This window comes from Microtus oregoni, unplaced genomic scaffold (assembly GCF_018167655.1).
Source record: "Microtus oregoni isolate MIOR12 unplaced genomic scaffold, Mior012 000032F_ref0000030, whole genome shotgun sequence".
Lineage (NCBI taxonomy): Eukaryota > Metazoa > Chordata > Mammalia > Rodentia > Cricetidae > Microtus > Microtus oregoni.
Genome location: NW_024543091.1, coordinates 11,798,061 through 11,824,187, shown reverse-complemented (window position 1 = coordinate 11,824,187; position 26,127 = coordinate 11,798,061). Strand labels below are relative to the sequence as shown.

Genomic DNA, 26,127 nt, shown 5'->3' with positions numbered 1-26,127 from the left:
CCAAGGAGAAAGACACCTTGGCTTCCCTCAGATGGGAACATTTTACTTACAGACATACGCTCATGCAGGCGCCAGGTTCGCCTTCCACTTCTCATCCTCCTGCTACCACCTACTGAATGCTGCTGGGTCTGGGGATCAATTTCTAAACAGAGGTGATCTACTGAGAAGTCTCTGCAAGGTTCAACACTTCCTCAGGCTGTAAGAGCTCTGAGCTATGTAAGATTTATTCCATTTGGATGTGTGAAAGTACATTAGCAAGAAGTTTTTGTTAGACAAATACCCACCCCCCACCCCGGTTTCTTAGAGTATTTTGGTTAGGGATGACTAAGCTTTTGACCCTATGAACGTTGGGCATGCGCTCAGCCTGCAGATTGGACACACCTGGTGTTAACTCCCCTCTGAAGAGTGAAGCAGGAGCAGCACCTGCTGTCCGCCTTGTCTGTTTCCTTCACATAGGCTAACCCAAGAGACGCACAGGATTCAGCAAAACAAAACAGGTGAAATAAGTCTAAAAGATTGGGAAGCAACACGCTACATTTAACCTAATTTTATTCATGCTTGCCTAGGGATGGGGAATAGATCATTCAATAAAAACATACAGTAAAAACGGTGGGGGAGGCTTATCATGTACAATGTTTAAACTACAATAATGATGTACCTTAATTACTTCCATGCACACAAGTCTAACATTACAAGTTTTTAAAAAATAAACACAATTAAGACTTCTAGGAGCATTTTATAATAAATTCCTAATTTTTCTTTGTAGATAGATCAAGCACCTCCAAAATACAGATTCCTATACACAGTGAGTACTTTACTTAACGTACATGGACAGCCTCAGGGCAAGCTGACGTTATATCATCAACTTGGCAGGCAACAAACCATAGTGCCAAATGGAAAAAAGGGCAGTTGCAAATAAACTTAAAACTAAGTTAACTTTTATAATTAAATACAGAAAATATACTGATTTGCTAAAAATAAATAAATGTGATGTATGTAACCCTTCACTATACAGAATGAACACCAGGACATGAATAATGGTGAACGGGTCTCAATGGTTTACTACGGTAAACGCTGGCTAGATAGAGTGCGTATGCCGTGGAGCACTATGGGTGGTTTATGTTTCGCCACATACTTTTGTTACCTTGAGGTAGATAACACATGTGTACCAAATTCGGCATTCGTTTTCAGTTGCTGCTGGTATCATGTGTCTTAAGAAATGTGTACAGTATGAAAAGCTTGAAAATACTAATGAATGAAAAACGTTTCAGGAAAAATAGATCTTTTCATGCAATTATGTACAGTCTCACTGTGTAAGTTTCAAGGCAAGGTTTTGTTTCCCGTAAAGCAGGTCACTGGTCTATGAGAATGTCTGTTCACCCTAGCGCATCTTGTCTCCTCCTGCACTGCATTGTTTTGCTCTATTCTTTGTGTATGTGTGTGTGCAAATGACATGCCAGTTCAAATGAAAACTAACTCACATGTAGAAAAAGTCTGCATTTTACAAACTGAGAACTAAGAAAAAAATCCTTGCAAATTAATGACACCTTCTGATTCAAGTAAAAAAATGACTTCAAACATTAGTGATAAAAAGACACAACACATTCCATGAAGAACAAAGAAATGTCTGCTGAGTGTTTAGTTCAGGTGTTTCAGGATGCTGCTGTATGTCTTGTGAGGGATCTGAGGGGACGATTTCATAGCGGAAGGTGTTAACGTGGCCTGGATGGACTTGAGTGGGGACCCCACTGGACTGTGGAACTGCGGGGTGCTTATGGACTCTAGCTGCTTGCTCAGGAGGATCTCCCCACTGCCGTTCAGAAGCCCTGCCTCACGTCCTCTCTCCCCACGCTTCCCTTCCTCGACTGGCTCAGTTTCTAGCATTTCAGAATCTTCCTTCCTGCTGAAGAACTTGTCCAAATAGCTGGTGTACGTGTTCTCCTTCTCCACGTGCTCATCCTTCCTGACCTCACAACAGAACTGGCTGATGAGGAAGCACTCCTCCCCACTGCTCACAAACTGGCTGTCCCAAGAGGACTGATACAAGGCCTCCAGCTGAGCCAGATTAGCCATTCCCTTCTCTTGCTTCTCTCGACTCACTGACTTGGATATCAAGCTTTTCAATTCTAGCTGGGACACTGAGCTGTTCAAGTCATTTAACTTGTCAATGACGTCAGCAGGCTCCCGCTGGGAACTGAGCTGTATAGTCCCTGCAATGAAGGAGTCAAAGTCAAAGCCCTGGCTCTTCTCCCTTTCCTTCTCAGCCAGCTGCTGGGATGCTTCCTCCAGCGCTATCTGTGCTTTGACCAATCCGTTCCTCTCACACTTTGACTTGCCTTTCTTATCGGATTTTTCTTTACTTTGCTCTTTCCAGTTGGAAAGATCTATAATAAGTTTGGGCTCATAGTAATGGTTAACTTCACTCTCCCTCCACACCAAGTTATCTAGATATGATGACGACCTTGTTTTGTAGTTACAGGTGTGGCTACACTCCAGATCACAGTACTTGTTCTCATGGTGATCTGGGTACTGCCAGCAAGGCTCGGCAGAGTAGCTAGTGTCAAAAGCGGGATCCTCCAGATACTTCTCTCGGTCTCCATCCAAGTATTTTCGAGGATCAACTTGAACTTCTTCTTCATCGGTGACATCAGACAGAGCTCTTGGGTCAAGCTGAACCTCATCGATATCAAAGTTGTTATGAATAGGCCAGTCATGCTCTGAGAACTGACAGTCATGATACCTGAAGAAAACACAGGCATTACTCCATGTGGGGATTTCACTTTCAAATGCAGTTGTGCTGTGTGGAGTACTGAGTGCTTTCTGTTTTGCCTTCGTTTTTAAGAGCAAGTCCCACTCTAGCCAGGCTGACCTCACGCTTGTACCCACAGCACTGGATTAGCAGTGGATGCTGCCACACCCAGCTCTGCATGTGATGTGTGTGTGTTGGGGGAGGGGGGTAAACCAAGAGAAAGCCAGAAGCACTCCCTCCTGCCAGAACTTATCGTTTCCACTTGGGAGCTGTGCTACTAATTAAAACACCAGAAGGCAGCATTCGGTGATTGCCAACGGAGTATCAAATTTCATAAGGAAGTTCAGGGCTTCCACCTTAAGCAAGCTGGGTTGCCACTTCTCACCCCCTTTGCTCTCTATTCTCACCCACAGGTAATAATCTAGGAGGCTGGTACATCTGTAATTTTCACATTAACACTTTATGCCCCAAATCAGTACATCTAACTGTGAGCAGGTATTTACCAGTCTTGTTTGCATTGGTAATAAGTTACTGAGTAAGGGGAGGCTTCCTGAAATCTGCCACCATCCGTGTGTGCTGTTTCTGCTTGGTGACACAGCCCAGCAGGGCACTACGTCACACCCAAAGGGAAGCAGACTGACACACCAACAGAGGCTGGAGAACAGGAAGGAGTCAAGAGATGTCAGAAAGTAGCTGGGTCGATGAGAACTGTTTTTAGGGGACAGAAAGTGACAGTCAGCAGATGGAAGTACACCGACATTGAAGAGGAGAAAACGCTTTAGTTTAACTACTTCTGTTTCATCTGGCATGGTCAAGACAGGGTATTTCCCTACAGCCTGGGTGGCATCTACCTCTCCAGCCTCCAGACAGATGTCACTAGGTTCAGCTTAACTATTTCTTTCCAAACACAGAAACATGAAAACTTAAATCTCACTTGTCATTCTCAGTCCCGGCTATATACCAAATCCCTGAAGACCTTGCCTCTACTGGGTTGTTACAGGCTACCACCCCACTCTTCCAGGCTAGCAGGACTGCACATCTCCACATCTCCACAAAGTCAGAAATATAGAGACACAAAGGAGGCTGAGGAGAGCAGCACCTAGAGGATGCTACCTATTCTGCTCACAGCACACAGCCCAGACAAGCCCTCTCACTGAACCTGTTCTAAGCTTTTATGTCATTTGGGAAAAATTCAGCTGTCACAGGTACAGAAGAATTGAAGACACTCTCTATTCTGGCATTGAGTCACCTTACCAGGTAACGTTGAGTCTTGAGATCCAGGAAAAAGTGCATATTTATCTCAGAGCTTTGGGTTTTATCCTCATGATGAAAAAACATTGGGTGTGTAATTAAAATGGTTTTTAAAAAATTGGATGACTTAGCCAGATGGTGGTGGAACACACCTTTAATCCCAGCACTCAAGAGACAGGTGGATCTCTGAATTTGAGATCAGCCTGATCTACAAGAGTTAGTTTCAGGACTAAGTTTCAGGACTAACTATACAGAGAAACCCTTCTCAAAAAACAAAAACAAGAAACAAAAAATTGAATGACTTTATAAAATTAGTTGTAAATATTCAGATTTTCAACCAGCTTACGATTTTAATTAGCACGCTTTCATGACTGCTCTCATCATTTCCTCACCAGGACCCAGTGCTGATTCCACAGATGCTAGTTAGACAGAGACTTAACACAAAGCCGAAAGGCATCCTTATTAAAATGTGAAGACAGCCATAAACATGAGCACACAGCATACAGCATATGGTGCATTGAAAATAAATGTTTTCTAACTTAGGATGAGCTTACCTTTCCCAGTTATAAATGTGACTGTGTGTTTCATCCATAAGCAGAATATCATCAACTTCATCTTCTATGTGGAAAGGATGGCTTGAAATGGGCTCATCCGTTGGAAAGGAGTAGATGCTCATGTAAGGGTGGGAAAGCGCTTCCTCTGCTGTCAGCCGGTCCATGGGGCTGAACGTCAGAATCTGCTCCAGGAAATCCAGTGCTAAGGGAAAGAGGAAAGGTTTACAGCCTGTCCATCTGAAAAAAACAAACTGAAAAACACTACTTTCATTTAATACGTGTTTAGGTAAGCATGGTGGTGTACATTTTGGTGCTGGGATAGGGCTTTTTCAAAACAGGGTTTCTCTCCGTAGCCCTGGCTGTCTTAGAACTCACTTTGTAGAGACCAGGGTGGCCTTGAACTAAGAGATCCGCCTGCCTCCCAAGTACTGGGATGAAAGGGGTGCATCTCTGACTACATAATTCTGATACCTTCATATATCCGACTATCATGTGTGCGTGTACATAAGTGTACATACTCAGTGTGATGCTGGGGGTCAAACAGAAGGCCTGAGCATGCTAGGCAAGTGATCTACCACTGAGCCAAACTCAGCTAAGTATTTTTCCCTTTCCTCAAGAGAAGGTTACTTTATTACAGAGAACTACAAAAGCAGAAGATTTTTGATCAAATATGTTACTCCACTGAGATGAGAAATGAATAGAAACTTCAAGACTGTACAAACTCTTACATCTAGTACTTCTTGCTCCCAATAGTAAATCACAAATTCTTACATGTTTTGTTCATTTGGATTAATACGTGGGCAAACACTATTTTACTCTTTCTTCCTTGCCATAAAGATCTCTGTCTTCTCCTGACCCAATCCTTCTATCTAAATTTAGGCCAGGGAGTAAAGATGCTTGCTGCCAGCCTGACAACCCAGGTTTGATTCCTGCACTCTCATGGCAACAGCTGACAACCCACTCTTCTTGCAAGCGGTCCTGGGACTTCCACGTGTGCCTTTGCACTCACTCTCCTCTGACCTCCACATGTGTGCCTTTGCACACACTCTCCTGACTTCCATATGTGTGCCTTTGCACACACACATTAAACTTTTTAAAGATTCAAGTGGTTGTTTGATTTTATTTTAGAATATGGAGGTCTGTGTGTGACATGCATGCCTAATGCCCATGGAGGTCAGAAGAAAGGGTATCAATCTCTTGGAAGTATCAGTTGTAAGTCATTATGTGGGTGCTGGAAATTGAGCCTGGGTCCTCTGGGGAAACAGCCAGTGGTTATTAACCACTAAGCCATCTCTACAGCTCCATAAAATATTTTAATACAAAAAATGAGTCATATTCACAGAAATGCCTGATTAGTGTGTAACACTCACAGAACTCAATTACAGCTAATTGAGAACCAGTCATTCGATATGCTTACCCACAGTTAAATGGGAAGATTAAATTGGAAAACGGGTTTAGAATCGGGGGATGGGTTTTTCTAAACTTCTAGAAAGCAAAGAAATATACTATAGTCCAAGGGCCAGGTCAAAAGAGGAATGCCAGAGTTAAAGGCCTGGGTCCACCTAAAGTCCTACAGACTCTGGGAAAAGAACACAAACCTCAAGATGGAAACAGGCTCAACTGTCACGTCTCTGGAGTACGGAGGCTTAAGTCACTACCTTACCTTCTCGACTAATTCCCGGAAGCAGCTGAGTTAGCGGTTTGTGTGGCTCAGTCATGTCGTTTCTAATGTAAACTGGAATCACACTGAGAAGCTCCTGACGATCTTCCTCATGCACAACAGGAATCGATTCTAAGATTAGTTGCATCTGTTCAAGTTCATGTGCACCTGAATGAAATCCAGACACCAGAGTGTAAGCAAATCACCCACAGTGCCCACTTTTCCAGAAATAAGTACATCCACAGATTCTCTGAGAATCTTCTCTTCCAGAAGTCAACACCTCTCTTGCAGAGTCTGAGCTGTCCTTGATGACTTGTTTTTAGCATGAGGCTGAAATGACAGTGTGTAAGTTCTGAGGAAAATCACAAGGTAGTTCATGCTTATGGTCAGCTCATTCTTTTAAATAAAGGTTTCTTACTATTCAATTAGTAAATAAAAAATTCTTCACCAAATGATTCAGGGACAACTGGACAGGCAAAGTAATAAAATTAGACCCCTGCCCTCACATCATACACACAAACCAACCCAAAACAAATCCTGATCTAAACGTAAACAGCTAAAACTATAAAATGCTTCGAAGAAAACATGGAAGTAAATATTGTACAGAAGGGTTTCTCAGATATGCTATGCTAACACAAAAGATGGATTGGTTGGCCTTCAGCAGAACTAATGTTCCGTGCTTCAAAAGACACTGCACACAGCATGGGAGAAAATACAAATTATATCCGATAGACTCCATGTCCACAGTATATAAAGAATTCTTAAAAATGCAAATGATAATTCAAAGAAAAGCAAACAAATGATTTGGATATTCTACAAAAAAGATATTACAACGGCCAATAAGAGTCTGGGCATGGTGGCTCACACTTGGGCATGGTGGCTCACACTTGTAATTCTAGTAGCCATGAGGCTGAGACAGGAGGACTGCCTCAGGAGTTCAAGGCCAATGAGCTACAGTGTAAGATCCTATACTAACAAAGAGGTCAGTAAGCACCTTGAGCTATCCTTTTTTCACACCACCAGGATGACTGCACTCAAAGACAGCGCTTTAAAGTGCTGGTGACAATGTAAACAGAACTGTCTCATTCTCAGGTGACTGGGGAATGTACAACACACAGCTGCTTTAAGAAACTGATCTCCAAAAATTTAGCCTAAATTACCGTGTGTCACCTACCTGTCTTATGCCTAGGCATGGATGGATACCCAAGAGAACTGAACACATGCGCATACAAAAATCAGTACACAGTGTTCATGGCAGCATTGTTCATAAGGGCCAAAAAGTAAAACTCAAAACATTCACCAACTGATGAATGGAAAAACAAGGCCCTATATTCAGACAGGGAATAATAGCATCTGGCATATGCCAACACTGATATGTACTACATGAATCACAAACATTGCGATGAGAAAGCAGCTTGTCACAGAGCCTGGTACATGGTTTCGTCCATGTGAAATGTCTAAAAGGGGCAATCCATAGAAAGAAAATGAGTGGGTGGAGGAGCTGGGGAAAGAGATAACTATGGTCAGAGGGTCATTTTCAGAAGGACGGAGATGTTCGAGAATCAGACATAACCCCATACATTTATGAACACACCCAACTACACAATGTTCTGCAGTGCTCGGTTTTGAACCAGAGGCTCTATGAATGCTAGGCAGATACTCTAAAATCAAGCCACATCTCCAGCTGAAACATACCCTTTAAATGGGTGAACTGTATGGTATGTAAACTAGGTATGTTTTTCTTAAAACATTGGCTTTTTCCTTGGTCTTTTAAGGGATAAGAGTTTCCACACTGTGAGGGCACTCCTACTGTCCAAACAAAACCTGGAGAAGGGAACAACAGAAATCTGTAGGATTTTCAACAGTAAACATACCAGGAAATGGCTAATTTAACTCAGATATGACTTACCACAGACCTCCAACCAAGAGTATGGATCCACAAAACACTGAGTTTAGAAATAAGCCGGCACATAATAAACACTAGAGTTCTAACTAGATGCTAGAGCAATTTAATGAATCTGTGAACACATTTTCTCATTTCTTAAGTAATATAAACACTGTTTTATCTTTGCATTTGAATATTCCAGACTATATTAAGTTCTTTGAAATCTTACAGAACCTTGCCTTAGAGATAAATACAAAATGACTTCTGGTCCACTTTTCCCCACATAATACTGACCTGCAAAGAGGGTTTTACCAGTCAGCATTTCAGCAAAGATGCAGCCTGCAGCCCACATGTCAATGGCTTTAGTATAATTATTAGGAGAAAGTAAAAGTCGTGGAGATCTGTACCATTTGGTAACCAATCCTTCAGAAAGATGACCCTGGAAAAGAAACACCAAACAGACTTCAATTTCCCTTACTTTAGGGTGGGGGGGAAAGATTCATCCCCCAAAAGAGCCATAAAATCAATTACTGTTGATTTCTAAGCCCATTTTCAAAGCTCTTACCAGCTAGAGGCCACAACATTCCCTTAGAGATGGATATGCCACCCCTCTGATGACAAAACGTGCAGAACAAAATACACCATAAGGCCTTGATGCCAACTCTAGGCCAAGTTCAACTTGTTTCAGAAGAGAAACAAGTTCTCAATCCAAGTTTTAACATAATTAAGGAGCAGGCATGCTTCGGATCAGAAGGAAAGGTAGGGGAGAGAGCTGCAGCTCCTAGTTATCACACAGATTCCCCCCACCACCACACCACACTCCTAACCAATATCCACACGACCTTGCTCCACCCTCAGAACAATACAGAGACACTCACTGTACTGGTGGATATTGTTTGGCAGGTCAGAGCACTGAACAGATCGTGGGTCTGCTTAAGGACACACCTAGGTGAGTCCAGGGATGCCAAGTAAAGCTCTGCGTGTGCCTCCTTCCAGTGCTCAGCGGGGACTCAACCTCTATGTTAAAAGTTGTTTATTAATCTATGTGGGTGAGGGAGGGGGGAGGGGAGCCAGCAACCACACACCATAAGTGTTGAGGTAAGAGAAGAGCTTGGAAGACTCCACCTCTTCTACAGTGTAGGTTCCAGGGACTGAACTAAGTTATCAGGCTTGCTGTAAGGAACCTTTTTGCTGAGAAATTTCATAGCCCCCCCCCCTTTTACTAATAGAGTGAAGATAACCAGTTAAGACAACACACATGGATGAAGATTTGTTTCAGACATGGGCTATGGAATGCCAAGTAATAGGACTTGCTCTCAGGGGTTCTTTGTCACCAAATCAGTTCTACTTTTTACTTTATTGAGACAAAGTTTCACTATGTAGCCCTAGTTGGCCTGGAATTCGATGTGTAGGCCAGAGTGGCCTTGACTTACACGAATTTACCTGTCTCTGCTTCCTGAGCACTGGGATTAAAGGTATACACAACCATTCCCAGCTCACTTTTATATTTTTTTCACTTTTATATTTTAAATATCAAGATTCCACCTGAGATTTCAATTTAAAATCAAAAGGCCTGAGTTCTCCTTGGAAGAAACTATTAAGTTCTTTTATTTTTAATATTTATTTATTTATTATTTATGTATACAATATTCTGTCTGTGTCTATGCTCGACGGCCAGAAGAGGGCACCAGATCCCATTACAGATGGTTGTGAGCCACTATGCGGTTGCTGGGAATTGAACTCAGGACCTTTGGAAGAGCAGGCAATGCTCTTAACCTCTGAGCCATCTCTCCAGCCCCACTATTAAGTTCTTATGTGAAAAAAAGTTGCTTATAAAGGGAAGCTGCTATGAATATATAAATATTATACTTTGAGATAACTAAATAAGAACTTCAATTATAATAAACAACTCCATATGGCAGCACATACTTGGAACCCCAGTATTTAGGAGGCTGCAGATAGTGAGTTTGAGGTTAGCCTAGGCTATACACTAGAGTCCAAGGCAGCCTGATTAAATAGCAAGACCCAGTCTCAAAAAAAAAAAAAAAAAAAAAAACAACAAAAAAAAAACGCCAGGCCGTGGTAGCACTACCCTTTAGTTCCAGCACTCAGGAGGCAAAGATAGGTGGAACTCTGTGAGTTTGAGGCTAGCCTTGTCTTACAGAGCTAGTTCCAGTTTAGCCAAAACTACACAAAGAAACCCTGTCTCAAAAACCAAACAAACGAAGTCATACACTTCAGAACTTCACTACTAACACACAGCCATGCACTTTGAGAAAGTTATATGTAACTAGGATTCCACTTGACCTTCGGTTCAAACCCTGGAAATTATGAATGAAAGCAGACCTGCACCAGAAAAAGACACACCAGCTGAGAGGCTGGGTGGAGATAGCTTTCCACGTACCTTATGGGAATAATGAGGATCCATGATCCGTGCCAGACCAAAGTCACCTATCTTCAGCACCAAGTCTTCAGTGTTAATGAAAAGATTAGCTGGCTTGAGATCTCTGTGCAGTACGTTTGCAGAATGGATATACTTGAGCCCACGTAGCAGCTGATACATGAAAAGCCTGGCATGCTCTTCCAGTAAAGGGCCCTGCTCTAGCACGTTCGCCAAGTCTGTCTCCATGTATTCCTGAACAATGTAGACGCTGTTCAGCTCCGTGAGAGAGCCCACATCATCTGTTAACTGGCTTCCACTGGGACCAAGAATTTCAAACACTTTCACAATGTTATCGTGGTCAAGTCTTCTAATAATTTTGATTTCACGGAGAGCATGTTTGACGCTCTGGGGATCGGTGAGAACAATTTTCTTGATGGCTACTCTTTTGTCACAGTCATTGTCGACAGCGGAAAAAACCAAGCCATTGCCTCCACAGCCCAACGGTTTTAAGTCCATGTACCTAGAGCCCAGATCAAAACCATGAATGTTCATAAGACTTTCAAATTTCTCTGCCATTTTGAAACCCTTACAATCGCCTTTTCCTTTCAAATTGTTGAACTTGTGTAAACAAGGAAGAAAACTGGCATCAAAAGGAAAGATCTCTCAAAAAGGGAGAAAAACAATTCCGTTTCCACAGCACGATGGTTTCTTGATGGTCATTGCAGACGGACGCCAACCAGGCCCGCTGAGTTCCCCTCAGACTTAAAGCTCAAAAATCTCTATTCATACTGAGAATTAAAAAGATTGCAGTGCTCATAGTTCAAAGAAGGGCAGCAACTCTGCAGACATTTAAAGAAACACTCAAGAAACTCAAACGGAATGAAATGACATACTATGCACTCAGATATACTATGCTAACTGACAACATGGGACAAAACTGTGAATAAATATGCACCCGGCAGGCCTCCGTGGACATCCTCTCACAGTGCAGATACATTCAGTGTTGGACTGGTCCTGAGCAGCATCCTAAGGCGCTGGGAAGCACTAGTTCCCTTTGCTTCCTCTTCCTTTGTTGCTGTTTTTCAACAGGAAGCCCTGGTGACGTTGGCTGACAGGTATCTTTTGTTAGTGATCAGGTGGCTCCAGCTCACCACAATCACAATCAAAGCTACCGTCCATCTTACTCTGCTACAACCTGGGATGAAAAGAAGAGGAGAAAAATCACTAGAGGAAACACTTCGTATCTGTGCAATGGCATGGCAGTGGGGCATTTAGCAGGGAAGGACTATAGCAAGAATGGTGGCACATGCCTATAATCTGGGAAGCCTGAGATAAGAAGATTGTTTGGGAGTTCCAGGACAGCCTGCGCTATGGAGTACCTCCAACTCTGTCTTGTCTGTCCCTCTATCCATGACACACTTAGCCAAATGGTAAGTTTCCTAGACCTCACAGCAATGAAGTCTCTGGAATAGGCTCATCAGGTTGGCATTTCAGTGAGCAAGGGGTTTGATGTACAAACATTGAAACCTAGGTTCAAATCCTCAGGCCCATGTAAAAAACTTGTAGCCCAGCATTGTGTGCAGAAGTAGGGAGGGCCACTGGACCCTGTTTCAGGGGCGGAAGTCAAGGATAGAGCAGGATACCAAACATCCTCTTCTGGCCTCTGAATGCACACAAGCATCTGTTTCCACACACAGGTACACAAATACAACACATGAAATGCCAACCGGTATGGGAAACTTCATAATATTTTTATAGAACTTTTGACAAGTAAAGCTCATTTAAAAGGGAAGATTTTAGTAGCACTTTTCTTAGTTGGAGCATTGTATTATTATCTATGTCAGTATCCAGTAAGCAAAGTCCAGCAGCACAGGATGAATTGCAGAACACGTCTTAAGCTGGTCAAAGAGTGAGTGTAGGCAGCTGGCTCAGGAGACCCACACCGCTGACTGCCAGAGAAACCCGACTATCTTAACATTTCCAACTAGAAGAACTTTGGGGTGGGGTTGCCTGCATGCACGTATGTGTATGCCAGCATGACCGCCTTTACAAGAACGCTGAGGAGCATCAGCCCTCATGCTTGATGGCAGGCTCTTTACTCACACCATCTCCAGGCCCTAGGAAACTTTAGTATTCAATTAACATCAAGTCTGAGGAAAAATGCAAAAAAGAAAAACAACAGAATATTGATACAGTATTAGTGGAAGTTTGAACTAGTAAAAGAAAGCAGGGCATGGTGGTGCATGCTTGTAAGACATAGGCAGATGGATCTCTTCTGAGTTCAAAGTCAGTCTCATTAAAATAGCAAGTTCAGTCCAGCCCGGGCTACAGAGTGATAAGACTGTCTCAGAAAATAAGTAAATACAACAGTAAAAGAACTTAAAGGTAAGCCGGGCGGTGGTGGCGCACGCCTTTAATCCCAGCACTCGGGAGGCAGAGGCAGGCGGATTTCTGTGAGTTCAAGACCAGCCTGGTCTACAGAGCTAGTTCCAGGACAGGCTCCAAAGCCACAGAGAAACCCTGTCTCAAAAAACAAAAAACAAACAAAAAAAGAACTTAAAGGTAACGTGGCAGAAACACATGAAGGAGAGAATGAACGAGTAGCATGTCCTTGGCCCCAGCTATTTTTCTTCAGGTAAGTTCTTAGAGAAATGCTTGCTAATAAATACACAAATACTTTCTTTTTATGTTGTTGGGGTTTTTTTTTTGTTCATTTGTTTTGGGGGGCAACGCCCCCAATCTATAGAAACTGGGTTTTCTGTTCTAACGCTGGTCTGACTGTACCACAAAGGATGTAACGTGCACGTTTACATATGAGGTACAGCCTTACAGGTAGAGCTAGCTCTGCCATGCCCACACACTTGCAAGCAATGCTGCAGCTTCTCAGGGTAAAGTACCCTTCCATCCCACCCCAGCCTGTCCACAGTGACAGCCTCTGAAAGTGGCTTCTGCAGAGTCAAGTGAGCAGTCTGAGCTAACTGGAACTCAGCCAGTTGCTTTGGGAAGGGACAGGTTGAGCGGTACTCTGTACCCTAAGTCTGGCACAATGGTGCTGGCATCATATTCACTCTTGTCTGTGACCATGCCTCAGACTCCAGTTACTGACTTCTCAGGGCACAGAAGGCCACAAGCCTAGCTATCTGCTCACAGGCACTGCTGACAAAGCCCTTGTTCCTCAGGAAAAGTGGCCCAAAGGTGTCCTTTCAGGACCTGGACCTCAAGGAGGTCAGTGGTGCAACCCATTATTGGATAAATCATCTCAGGAAGCTAAAAAAAAAGACTTAGCATAGCAGGCTTGTTTCATACAGTATCAGTAACTATTCAGCTACCCTTCATCCCAACTCTGTCTTCTGGTCAAGACTTCAGAGGAGATGGGGATCCCAGCACTTGGGAGGCAGAGGCAGGTGGATCTCAGTGAATTAGAAGCTGGTGTGGTCTACCAAGCAAGTTCCAGGACAGCCAGTACTGTTATACAGAAAAACTGTGTCTTGAAAAACTTCAAAAAAAAAAAAAAAGTCTTATGTAGCTCTGTTGTCCTGAACTCACTAGGTAGAACAGGCTGGTTTTGAACTCACTCCGTGCTGGGATTAAAGTTCTGTACCTCCACACCTGGTTCAAGACTTTCTGAGATGCCATACTGACCTAAGATTAAAGAAACACTGGAACAAATACAGGACCATGAAACATCTGAGCAACTCTTCTCCAGTTACCTAAGTACTGCCGTCAGATTTCTGTGGCCATCAGGACAGGTCAGATAGCCCCCAACGGGCAACTTAAGTCACAACAGAGTTGTTATCTAAGTTGTTATGAAGACACCACCTTTACCATTGATACTCAGTGTACCAAAGAATCTACATGAGCATCTACACCTCTCTTCCCCATGATGCATTTACCAACTGATTACAGACCCAAGCAGGTCACACAGTCTCTCAGACACACCCACAGGAATTGAGGAAGTGCTACCCTAACCAGGACCCAGAAACACAGACAGCCACATTACAGCCCTAAGAGTCTGCATCTGTTCTTTATCATCAGGAAGTCCTGAATACTCACTGTGTGCCAGCACTGTCTTCAGGCATTAAGGTGTAATGCAAAAGAGAAACAACCTGTTTCCAGTCCTGACTCAGACGCCCTGAATCTGAGCACTTCCTCCTGCTCACTGTTTCCTACTTCCCTTCTCCTCTCTTCCAGCATTCTCATGTTCCCCAGGATGATCCTCTGCTATGACACCATCTCTCTCCACTATGGTGGCTGGCTGCTTTAAATCAAAAGGTGTGAGACTAAGCAGCTTACTAGCATTTTCTGAGCACAGAATCTGGCAGTTACTAGGTGCCCTGTAAACTGTAGTGAATGAATAAACAGCACACCCAATACACCTCCTATTTTTCCAGAACCAGACTAGCCTAGTCACTGGAGAGCATCTGTGAAGATGCCATTCCAGCCTTTCCCCTTCCAGGCACTCCCTCCCCACCACAGCAAACAGCAGCTAGTGGGGGGGGGGGGACCTGTTTCAAGCCCTGGGAGGGCCAAAGCAAGAGCAGTCAGCTGTGTTACACTCCCCCCTTTCCTGTGTGGAGGTGGAAGGACAGACTGCCAGGGAGCTGTGCTCTGGGGAACGGCGGGGGCAGCCTCTGTGAAGGCAGCCCCAGAGCACGTGTCAGTCAGACTTTCTCCACACAGAGTGATCTAGCAGGGTTTAGGGCACTTAGGCGACACTCTACAAACTACAGGTGAGACTGACCAGGGACAGGAGCTTACAAAACTTATCTGACTCACAAGCTGGTATTCCCAACTACTCAGGTGGCTGAGGCAGGAGGCTCAGTAGTTCAAGGTCAGTTTGAGCAAGGAAACCTGTCTCAAAACATCTGAAAAAGGACTGGAAGTATGGGTCTGTAGCAGAACCCTCGCCAAGCACTCAAGAAGTCCTAAAGTCGATTCCCATCCTTCACTTCAGTTCTGGGGGAGGGGGGGATCTAACATGTTTTTCTCACCTCCAGTCACCATACACAAATGTGGGGCACATACATATTCAGGCAAAACACTCATATACATAAATAAAACTCTAAAAATAAATTTATTAAAATGTCAAGCCTTGGGCTGGAGAGATGGCTCAGAGGTTAAGAGCACTGACTGCTCTTCCAAAGGTTCTGAGTTCAATTCCCAGCAACCACATGGTGGTGCAGATCCATCTGTAATGAGATCTGGTGCCCTCTTCTGGCAGGCATACATGCAGGCAGAACACCGCATACATAGTAAATAAATAAATCTTAAAAAAAAAAAAAAAGTCAGGCCTTGCCAGGTGGTGGTTAACACATACCTTTAACTCCAGCACTCAGGAGGCAGACAGGCAGATCTCTGTGGGTTTGAGGCCCGCTTGGTCTACAGAGCTAGTTCCAGGACAGAACAGCCAGAGCTACATAGAGAAAGAAACCCTGACTCAAAAAAAGACCATGGAATTTTTCACTGTCAGGATTAAGGAGAACTCAGACTCTAAAGATCAGTTTCATGGCTGCATGTGAACGCATCCTCACATCCCACTCACCAGCCCTTTTCGATTGGTGTTCAGCGAGTACAGAAGACTGGAGGCAAGTCAGGGGTACTGCCACACACCTCTAATCCCAGCTCTCAGGGAGGCACTGAAAGGATGATGGCTGCAAGTTTGAGGCCACCAGGTTTTCATATAGAGACTGTTTGCAAAATAAAAGGGCTAGAAAACCCACCATTTCCAAAGCAGCTGCCCTGTGAAAGTGGGGCCAAAACAGGAAGCTGAGATAAATGCCTATGCAGCATTCTGCATCTTCAGAATAACAAGTTCATATTCTTCTAAGGCTGAGCCAAGGAAACACAGGGCCATACTGGAAAGCAAGAGAAAAGCTCCTGCAGTCAGCAATGGAGCCAGAAGTCAGGCTGGAAGCAGAAAACTCCAAGGTCTGGGAAACCAATGGAACTTCACAAATACAGATCAGAACATCTTCAAAATCAACTAAAACTAAACCATCAACTCACGAATGAATTCACACCAAACCAGTCTGTCTCTGTCTGTCTGTCTCTGTCTGTCTGTCTGTCTGTCTGTCTCTCTCTCTCTCTCTCTCTCTCTCTCTCTCTCTCACACACACACACACACACACACACACACGGACAGCTTTAAAAGTCAATCAGGAGAAAGAAAGGAAGCATGTCCCAGGGAAGAAAAGGAAGACTGAGGGCTGGTCATCACTAGGAAGGAACATCAGCAGCCTGGAAGAAAGGCAGAGAAATGAGGCTGTCCCCAGAGAAGAATGTGAGACTGTATAGAGCACACTACATTCCACATTCTACGATATGCTGCCCCAAAGGGTAGCCATAGCCACAGATGGTGACTGAGTAACTCAAATATGACTGACTCCACCGAAGAATTCATTCATTCATTCATTCATTCATTCATTCATTTTCTGGTACTAGGGATTAAACTCTGAGCCTTGTGCATGCTAGGCGAGCATTTTATCAGAGCTGCACCCCATCTCCATCAATTAAAGGGGAATGCCTTTACACCCAGCACTGGGGAGCCAGAAACAGATCAGATCTCTGTGAGCTGCAGGCCTGGTCTACATAGTGACTTCCAGAACATTAAGGGCTAAAGAGACCTTGTATCAAAAATAACAAGAGTTGTTTTTTTGGCTATAGGTACAGCTCAAAGATAAATTGCTAACCATGTACAAGGCCTTGGGTTCAACTTCTAACCAAAATAAAATAAATTATTAAAATGCCTACATGTGGCTAGTGGCTACCATATTGGACAATTCTACAGAACGCTGGCATATTTTTAAAAAACGTCTAACATTCAAAAAGGTGAAAGTCGTGATGCAGATAAAAAGCCTTAGGAACCCGAGAAGGAATCAAGAACATAGGGGCAGGAATGGGGGAGGGTGATAGACAGACCAGGCAGAGCATGCATTAAACCTGGTGAGAACCGAAACTCAGGGTCACATACAGAAGAACACAGGAGCCAAGCAGAAGGAAGGGACATAACTCATAATTTATCTGCATCTATTACGTGCCAGGCATTTTCTAAGTGACAAATAGCTCATCTTACAAAGAACCCAGATGCTCCCAAAGGTGAGGTGATCTCATTAGGTCACATGGATAGTAAAGACAGGATCTGGGCACATCAGTCTGATTCTGGAGTCACAATCTTCCCATTGCATATGGTTGCTGTGACTTTTGCAGAGCAATGACCAAAATTCCCCAGAACAAGCTAAAAGGAGGAACTATTTATTTTGACTCAATTTTAAAATGTCATTCCAAGATGGTGTGCAAAACATGGCTGAGCAGGGGGCACATGGAGACTGAGTATAGTCTGGGGCCAGGACAGGGCCTAACACCAAGGCCGTGCCCATAATGACCTACTTCAAAGGTGCTACCTCCCACTTTTAAACAGATCCCCAAAATGCCATCAAATTACAAGTCCATAAAGGGATTAAAGCCACTGATCAAACCAGAACCATCATAGACATACCAGTGGCCGCATAGTCATCTCCTAATCTAATTAAATTGACAAGACAGACTACGCACATCTGAAGAGAGCTAAAGACCTCTCCATTTCTACACCTGGAAATAAGTACTCAGCAGGTTCTCCTGGTAGTTACCTCCAGAATCAGCAAACCTGGAGGGGCTAGGCCAACACTGGACATACAGTAACTCAGAAGAGTTAATTCCTTTGTATTATTTTTGATCCACGTGAAAGAAACAGGAAGAAATATGCATGCATTCTTGCAATTTAGATTAGCTTTATTGAACAGGAAATTGGCACCACTGTCTTAACAGTCAAAAGAATATTATCCAAGCCAGGCGGTGGTGGCGCACGCCTTTAATGCCAGCACTCGGGAGGCAGAGGCAGGCGGATCTCTGTGAGTTCGAGGCCAGCCTGGTCTATAAGAGCTAGTGCCAGGACAGGCTCCAAAGCTACAGAGAAACCCTGTCTCGAAAAACTAAAAAAAAAAAAAAAAATATTATCCAAGCATAAAGTTAGTAAAAAACCTACCATCTCTTCAATTTGTACATAAAGAGGGAAGAATTATCAAATTGAGACTCATTATTAAGTTGAGGATAATTTCAAATTTAGTAAAAAAAAACAAAAAACAAAACAAAAAAACAACAACCTCCATTAGGCTAGAGTATAGCTCAGTTGGTAGACTGTGCCTAACATACAGGAGGCCCAAGCCTCTATCTCCAGCAATACAGAAACCAAGAGTAGAGACGCACATCTGTAATCTCAGATGGAAACAGGAGATCTAGGCCAGCCTTGGAGGCCACCTGGGTTACTTACTACCTAAGGCCCTGGCACAAAATTCGAAACAGAAAGCTAAAAGTGATTTCACACACCCCTAATCCCAACAGAGGCAGATGGATCTCAGTGAGTTCAAGGCCAACCTGGCCTACAGATGGAGTAGGACAACCAAGGCTATACAGAGAAATCCTGTTTCAAAAATCAATCAAATAAATAAATGAATAAATAACAGATTAAACTCAATTTCTCAGGGGGCATCGGTCAAATAATTAATCATCACCACTCTGGTTCGCTGAGACCTCACTGGTCAGCACAAAACAGAGCACCCCCTCCTCACACAAGCTCTACCCAACAGTGATTACAGTCTCAACTTTACACTCACGTTTCTCAGGAGGGTCAGGGGAAAACAACTCACAAGACCTGGGTTTTCCAAACCAGTTGCTAACCAGCTGAGGACCACTCCAGTCTCTCTCAGCCAAATGGATGTGCATTCAAATCACAATATTGCTAATGTGTGTAGCTTCTAATTCACTGGGTCCCGATGAGTCAAGGGTCAGAACCTTTAACCAGCTCCCAAGTATTATGGTCTTAGATCATACTGGACGCCTCAGTTTACTTAACATTTACTCAGTCAAATGATGTAGCTGGAGCAAAATGCTCATGCCACTCTTCCAAACACCCACACGTACTTTTATGGTTGCAGAGGCAGATTTCCTTGAAGTAATTGTTAAAGTTCTTACATCTTAAAGCATTTTTATTTATTCCTTTTGTGTGTAAGACCTGTGCATCTGAACGCAATTGTTGCAACATGCATGCAGAGGTCAGAGGACAGCTCTGCAGTCAGTCCTCTCACCGCACAAGACTTGCTGAGCTCCATCTCAGGTCAACAGGCTCCTACAGCAAGCACCAAACCTGCTGAGCCATCTCACCAGAGCAACATTCTAACAATTCTTTTTCCTTGCCTTTTCTTTTCATTTCTTGAGACAGGCTTTCTCTGTGTAGCACTGGCTATCCTGGAACTCGCTCCGTAAACCAGGCTGGCTTCGAACTCACAGAGATCTGCCTGCCACTGCCTCCCCAAGTGCTGGGGTTAAAGCACAAAACAAAACACACACACAGCACAAACAACAAACTCTAGCAGCCAGGCATGGTGTCACATGCTTGTAATTTCATGAGGCAGAAGGATTAAGACATTTGTGGCAAGCCTGGGCTATGCAGGGAGCCGTCTCAGCAAATCAAAACTGGGAGGGGTGCCTTTCAGGAGGACATACTACATTTCCCAAACACAATTCAGAGAGAAATTCATGGAGCCAGGGGCACCTTACCGGCATCAGCTCATAGGAGTAGCTCCCTGGCAAGAAGCCATGGGGTATAGTAATGTCATTTTTATGTTTGTAAAGTCTTAATACTAAGCAATAAAACTGACCAAGACCTTGATACTGCAGGCAGGTTATAGTGTAAGAGTCCACAAGACAGCCTGCTGGAGCCAGCAGAGGACTGCCAACAACAAAGTGACTATAGAAGCATCTTCCTGGTTTCACCGGAGCCCTGACGTAACACAGGCTCACAGGAGCAATGCAAATAAGGAACTAGAGAGCAGTGCTGAGAACTCCCCAACTCACAAAGCAACACCTTACAGAAAGCTTGTTCTTAACTCTTGATTTCTGCCCAACCATTAATAACCTGCATTTAAAAGGCCCACACTCTCAAACCTCTAAGGAATGTGATGCTCTGAAAATCCCAATCCTTTTACATTTTTATTTTTGTTTCCTTTAGTAGACAACATTAAGTATGAATTAATCTTTGATGCAATTTCAAAATGTCTCCAAAGATTTAATTCAAATCCACAACACAACTTATTGTACAGTAAACTTCCCAAATAACTTTCAGAAAATGAACAGTATAGAGAAACAAACAAATGGGCGAGGAGATTTTTATTTATTTATTTCTTCACTTAGGAAACAATGTCTTCAATCTGTCTTGTTTTTCCTCAAAAAAAATTTTTAGGCAGGTCTCACTATATGGCTCTGGCTCCATGTAAACTGGTCTGTCCCAAACTCACAGTCCTGCTTAGTTCTGCCTAAAGAGGAGGACTTTAAATGTGAGCACACCCCACACACACACCTGCTTCAATCTTATTTTAAGCCAATTTGTTAAACGCTGGCCATGAAATATGTCCAAATGTCTATTTTATCACCAAGCTTCAGCTTAAGTCCTAAATCTGGAACTATTCACTCGGTTTATCTCTTTAAGTGCTTCTAGCAATGCTGGTTTCAACTTGTCTTTATTAAAATAGAAAATTCCTGGGGCTGGAGTGGTGGCTCAGCACGTACAAGCACTAGCTACTCTTCCAGAGGACCCAGGTTTGATTCCTCGCACCCATACAGCAGCTCACAGCCCTCTGAAATTCCAATGCCAGGAGATTCAGTGCCGCCTTCTGGCTTCTGAGGGCAAATGGTTCATAGACACTCAAGCAAGCAAAACATCCATACCGACAAATAATAATAATAATAATAACTTTAAAATACAGAAAATGCACAAACATCACAAGAAAGCACTGTGTATGTTTAACAGCTCCTACTAAACTCTGGTGGTATTTGTACAACACTCAAACCAGTACCTTCTAGATACTATAAAGATAACTTTTACATAATCAATGAAAACCAGTCAATTTCCATCAAGACTATAATGTTCTGTCTGTCCTTTATAATAACTTGCTAACAACATCTCTCTCAATAGTAGCCAAAGGCCTTTTGGAATCAAACATTTAATTTCAGCAACTAGCCAGCAATCGCTCAACAAATGTTATACAATTGTACGAGCAGGGTACTGGATATCCTTTTAAAAGGCAACTTAAGAAGCCATTACTTTTTTCTTGGGGAGGGGGCTATTCTTCAGAGAAAAGAAAACAGCCACGGGCAGTAACGCTTTTAGCCTCTCATTTTTAAAGAAAGCAAGCAAGCCACGTAGTAGCGGCAGTGGGCAGGGTGAGTCATCAGCCAGCTAGAAACTTGCAACAGTTCTTCTGAGCCTCCTCCCACCCGACCCCCAGCCCCTGCACAAGGTCCCCTGAGTCAGCAAGCCTTACTAGCTGGTCAGTTAGGAATTCTCACGGTGTCTACATGAACTTATGTAAAACGCTGCAGCGTTTTTAGCGCTCGCACTAGTCTTTTAAAACGGTTGCCTTTTCTATTGCAAAATTAAACGTTCTTCGAGTCAGTCTTCTCCGGATTCCTTTTTAATCGCAGAAAGTGGGCAGGCTACTTCTTTTAATCCTTTTCTGCAAATGACTAAATTCCAAAATAGCCTCACATAGAAAACTAATTTTAAACAGTTTTTTTTTTCCATTTCCAAGGTCTTTTTTTTTTTCTGAACAGTAATACTGAAGTGTCAGAATAATCTGCTCAAAATCTGGCAAGCTTCGGAGATGACAATTATTGATTAGGACATCAGTAAGCAAGGCTTATGATGTAGCTAGATTAATATAACATATATGTTCAAGCACCTTACAAACAGGTTTTTACCTACAAGCTAAAGATATTTTTCTTCCACCCAATTCAAAATTATTTCCAAACACCAAAACCTGTCGTTTCTAAGAAAACTCTAAAGCTGAGGATAATGGTGCCCACGAGTTAAGCCCAGCAGGAAGCTGAGGCAGGAGAATGTTTCTCAAAACCCAGCTGGGACTAGGCCAGACCGGCTCAACAAACAAACAAGAAAACCCCTTTGGGGGCCGGGCCCTATTTAGACCCTACATTCTTCTCTACTCAAATCATTCTTTCCAACTCAGTTCTCCAACGTTAAAGAGACAGAACGTGAAAACCCAGAATTTTACCAAAATAAACACGCTAGAATAACCAACAATTAGGAAACTATTCTGAAGCTGGCTGCTCTTCGTTTGATGGCCTGTGAATGTTTTTTCCCCTATCATCGGTAGCCATAAAAAGTTTAATACTGAGACTATCTAGGGACTCTTCGCAAAGAACATGGGCTGTTCAAATGCAGTATGGAGACCTCCTAACTCCCCCCTTACCAGGTCCCTTCGCTCGATCCTTCCATACTTCCAAACCGCAAAAAGGTAAAACACGGAAGCAATCTAAAGGAGCCTGCAGCTCGCAGCTCGCCCAGGCACCTGAGCCGGAGAGCCCACGCCAGGCAGGAACAAAAGGCGGCAGAAAGCCCACCGCTCTACACAACTCCCAAGTAGGATTAAAACAAGCTCCAAGTGAGGAGGCCTGTAACCGGTAACGTACGTTTTCATCGGGGTTGTTTTTCCGGATCACACCTTAACGTCCGGAAAGGTGTCCGGAGCCCTGGCTCAGACCGGTCGCCGGCACCTCGTGGACCGCCAGACACAAACTTGGGCGGACTTAGGGGCTGGAGCAGAGAGCTACGCAACGTGCTCCGAGACTTTGCCCAGACTGAGTCAGCTGAGGCCAAGTCACCCGGGCGGGCCGGGGGAGGAGACAGGAGAGCGTTAGGGAGGGAGGCAGCGAGCCAGGAAGGCAAGCCTCCACTGCCTCAAGCGCTCCTGGACCACCGCCCTCGCCTGAGCGCTGGCGGGGACTCGAACCCGCGGAGCCGAGGCGGGCGACGGGGACTCGAACCCGCACAACACAGCCCGGCGCGGGCGGCGGAGCCGGCCTGGTAAAGCCCGCGGCCGGCAGCCCAGCGAGGGGCGTGCCGGGTGGGAGGGGCGCTCCGGCCGAGCCGCCAGCCCCACGCGGGGACCCGGCCCTCGCAGCTGGCCGCGCCGCCAGGGCCGAGCGGGCACACGGAACAAAAGCTCCTTTGTTGAGCGGCGGCCGCCCGGAGGGTCACACACAATGGACGCGGGAGCCGGCGCCGCCGCCGGGCCCTCCGCCGTTCCCTCCCGCGCCGGCCCGCACACGGACACAAACACAGACACACTCACGGGACTCCTCCGACTCATCGAGAGTGTGCAGGGCCCGCGGACAGCCCCCAGGGTCGGCTCAGGTCTCCGGCTGTGCTGGCGGCAGCGGCGTCTCCGAGGCTCTCGCTTTGCCGCAGTCGCCGCCATGTAACCCCGACCCGCGAGAGAGGGCGCGGAGAGGAGGCGGGGCTTCGCGGAGGCACGCCCCTTCACGTCACAGGCTCACTCCACGGCGGTCCCGCCCCCGCCGGCCGGGAGTCGCACGCGCCGGAATTTCCAACGCCCGTGCCTACGCGCGCCGCGGGGGCGGCGGGAGCAGCACGCGGCCTGCTGGCGGGTATGCCCCGGCCTCAGCTGAACCACAGCCCAGGGGTGTCACACCAAGTGTCCTGGCAGTGTGATCTGTGAACCGCAGCCGGACCCCCTGGCTGTCGGGAGAAAGAGGCTGAGCGCAAACAAGCTAGGCCAGGTGCTGAGCAGATCACCTCTGGGTGATGTAGGGAGGCTCCTGGGACCGGTCCCCTGAGGCCTCTCCGGTGCTTCCAGAAGCCTCCGCTGTAGCCCAGGGAGTGAATAGGTGAGGGGTCGTGAGAGAAGTGTGAGCAAAGACCCAGGCAGATTTGTTGGCTCGTTTGTTGAGGGAGCTGGGAGCAGGCTTATTAACAGTAGGTAGTGAGAAAGGCGATCGCTGCCCTTCCAGTGTTTAGGTGAAATTTTAGAGAACACAGGGCTTGCCTGGAAGTGGTGGCACGTGCAAGAGTTTCTCTGAGTTCCAGACCAGCCTACATAGTGCCAGGACAGCCTGGGCTACAGAATAGACCCTGTCTTAAGGGACTAAAGAGTAGGGGGAGTGGGGAGCTTGATGGTGTACTGTAGTGATGGAGACAAGAAAGGTCAGGAGATGCAGTAATCCTTGGCTGATGAGTTCAGAGCCAGCCCGGATTACAGGAGACTCGGTGTCACAAAAAGAGGCCAGGTGGTGGCCACGGCGCCGCCTTTAATTCCAGCACTCCGGATCTCTGTGAGTTCGAGGACAGCATGGGCTCAAACCAAGTTCCAGGACAGCCAGGACTGTTAATATAGAGAAATCTTGTCGCGAGAAACCAAAAGAACGGGAAATTAAAAAAAAAAAGAAGCGATTTGGTCAGCCTTTTTTTGTCTGTGATAACTGACCATCCTAAAGAAAATCAAACACAGCAGTCCATTATCCACTGTATGCAGCAAACCCCTTCAGAGATGACACAGTCACTTGAAGTTAAGAGCTTGAGCCGAGCCTCAATGTTTTCTAATACAGAGCTACATTAAAATATATACTTTGTGAGACAGCATCTCACTAGGAAGCCCAGCCTGGCCTAGCACACCTAATCCTCCTGCCTTAGCTTCCCCAGTGCTTGGATTGTAGGCTTAGGCTGCTGAGCCCTGCTCTATTATATTTAAAGCAATACCATCTGAATACCAGGTGTGTAGAGGAGCTGGCGAGTCATGCCAAGAGCAGAGCACCGTTTCCAGCTTGGGGCTGCAGCCTGCTCTGCACTGCTCTGTGGACAACCCCCCACCCCCACCCAAGTCCTCTTCAGGGACTCTTCCACATCCATCTTTCTATAGTGTCTAGACACCTGGGGGTGGCGAGAACATAAGCAACCAGCATGCCTTCTCACAACAGGGTCATAATGTAGAACCCCCCCCCCCCCGCCCCCCCGACTTCCGCTAAAGACCCAAATAAGCTACTGGTCAGGCAGAGGCAACCTTACTGTTTGATAGCACTCAAGGGAATCCATGAAGTTCCCCCTTTGTAATATCTTAGAGAGGCAGGGCGAGCTAGTTACAAGATTTGGGGATTTGGTTTAAGGCAGGTCTGTTCATCGCGGGGACTTGACTGGGACTGGATGGTGGTAACACTTTGGGATGGGAAGGGGCAGTTTGAAAGAAGCCTAGGAGAGAGAGTGCGGTGTTGGGCAAACCCAGTGACCTTGCTGAGGAGGGGCTGTTTACCCCTTTAGTTTGGTCGCTAATGTAGCCTTCCAAAAAATAGGCTTTGAGGAAGTCCCTGCCTGAAAATGCAATAAAATATTTGCAAACTCACCTTCCTGGATGAGACTTTCTTGATTTTTGTCTTGCGTACAAACCAGGTGTGGTGGGTACCATCACAGCAGTCTGCAGGCTGAGACAAGAGAATCTTGAGATGAGGTCAGCCCTCGGGGTTCATAAGACTCGTCTCCAGGGCAAGCAATCAAAGAAAGAGGAGAATGAGGGTTTTGAAAAATGACCAAGATTTATTAGATACATGTGTGAAACTATCAAAGCATTTTTAGATAAAGAGCATGTTTCTGTGCACAGCTGAACTGCATTCACGTTAATACAGCTGGGTTTAGTTCTTAATCCTGACGTGTAAACAGTTCAGTTCCACCAAGGCTTTGTTTTGAAGGGGTCAGGAAGCAGACTAACTGGCCTCAAATTCTTGATTGTCCCCTTCAGCCTCCCCAGG

At 45.0% G+C, this 26,127-nt stretch overlaps 1 protein-coding gene across 3 annotated transcripts; it reads right to left on the bottom strand.

Annotated features, from left to right (window-relative positions):
* Positions 1-532: 532 nt before the first annotated feature.
* Mapk6 (mitogen-activated protein kinase 6) lies at positions 533-23,819 on the bottom strand. 3 transcript variants are annotated; one of them, XM_041679487.1, is made up of 7 exons: positions 23,664-23,819; positions 11,438-11,677; positions 10,504-11,002; positions 8,394-8,538; positions 6,218-6,382; positions 4,555-4,756; positions 533-2,740 (listed from the first exon to the last, which is right to left on the bottom strand). In XM_041679487.1, exons 3-7 carry the CDS (start codon positions 10,996-10,998, stop codon positions 1,639-1,641), a joined length of 2,109 nt encoding a protein of 702 aa, XP_041535421.1. In that variant the 5' UTR covers positions 10,999-11,002; positions 11,438-11,677; positions 23,664-23,819; the 3' UTR covers positions 533-1,638. The 3 variants fall into 3 exon arrangements, with proteins under 3 accessions (XP_041535421.1, XP_041535419.1, XP_041535420.1); XM_041679485.1 differs by having other exon boundaries at positions 10,504-11,677; XM_041679486.1 differs by lacking the exon at positions 23,664-23,819 and adding an exon at positions 23,002-23,178 and having other exon boundaries at positions 10,504-11,677.
* Positions 23,820-26,127: the final 2,308 nt, after the last annotated feature.

What these genes read in the sequence shown, in the direction of transcription:
- Mapk6 (XM_041679485.1), bottom strand. Translation starts at nt 11,058, where the DNA reads ATGGCAGAGAAATTTGAAAGTCTTATGAACATTCATGGTTTTGATCTG. An exon ending in TGGTAAAACCCTCTTTGCAG is followed by an intron (nt 6,383 to 8,393) that starts GTCAGTATTATG and finishes GATTTCATTCAG; the next exon opens with GTGCACATGAACTTGAACAG. An exon ending in TCCGGGAATTAGTCGAGAAG is followed by an intron (nt 4,757 to 6,217) that starts GTAAGGTAGTGA and finishes TCTTTCCCTTAG; the next exon opens with CACTGGATTTCCTGGAGCAG.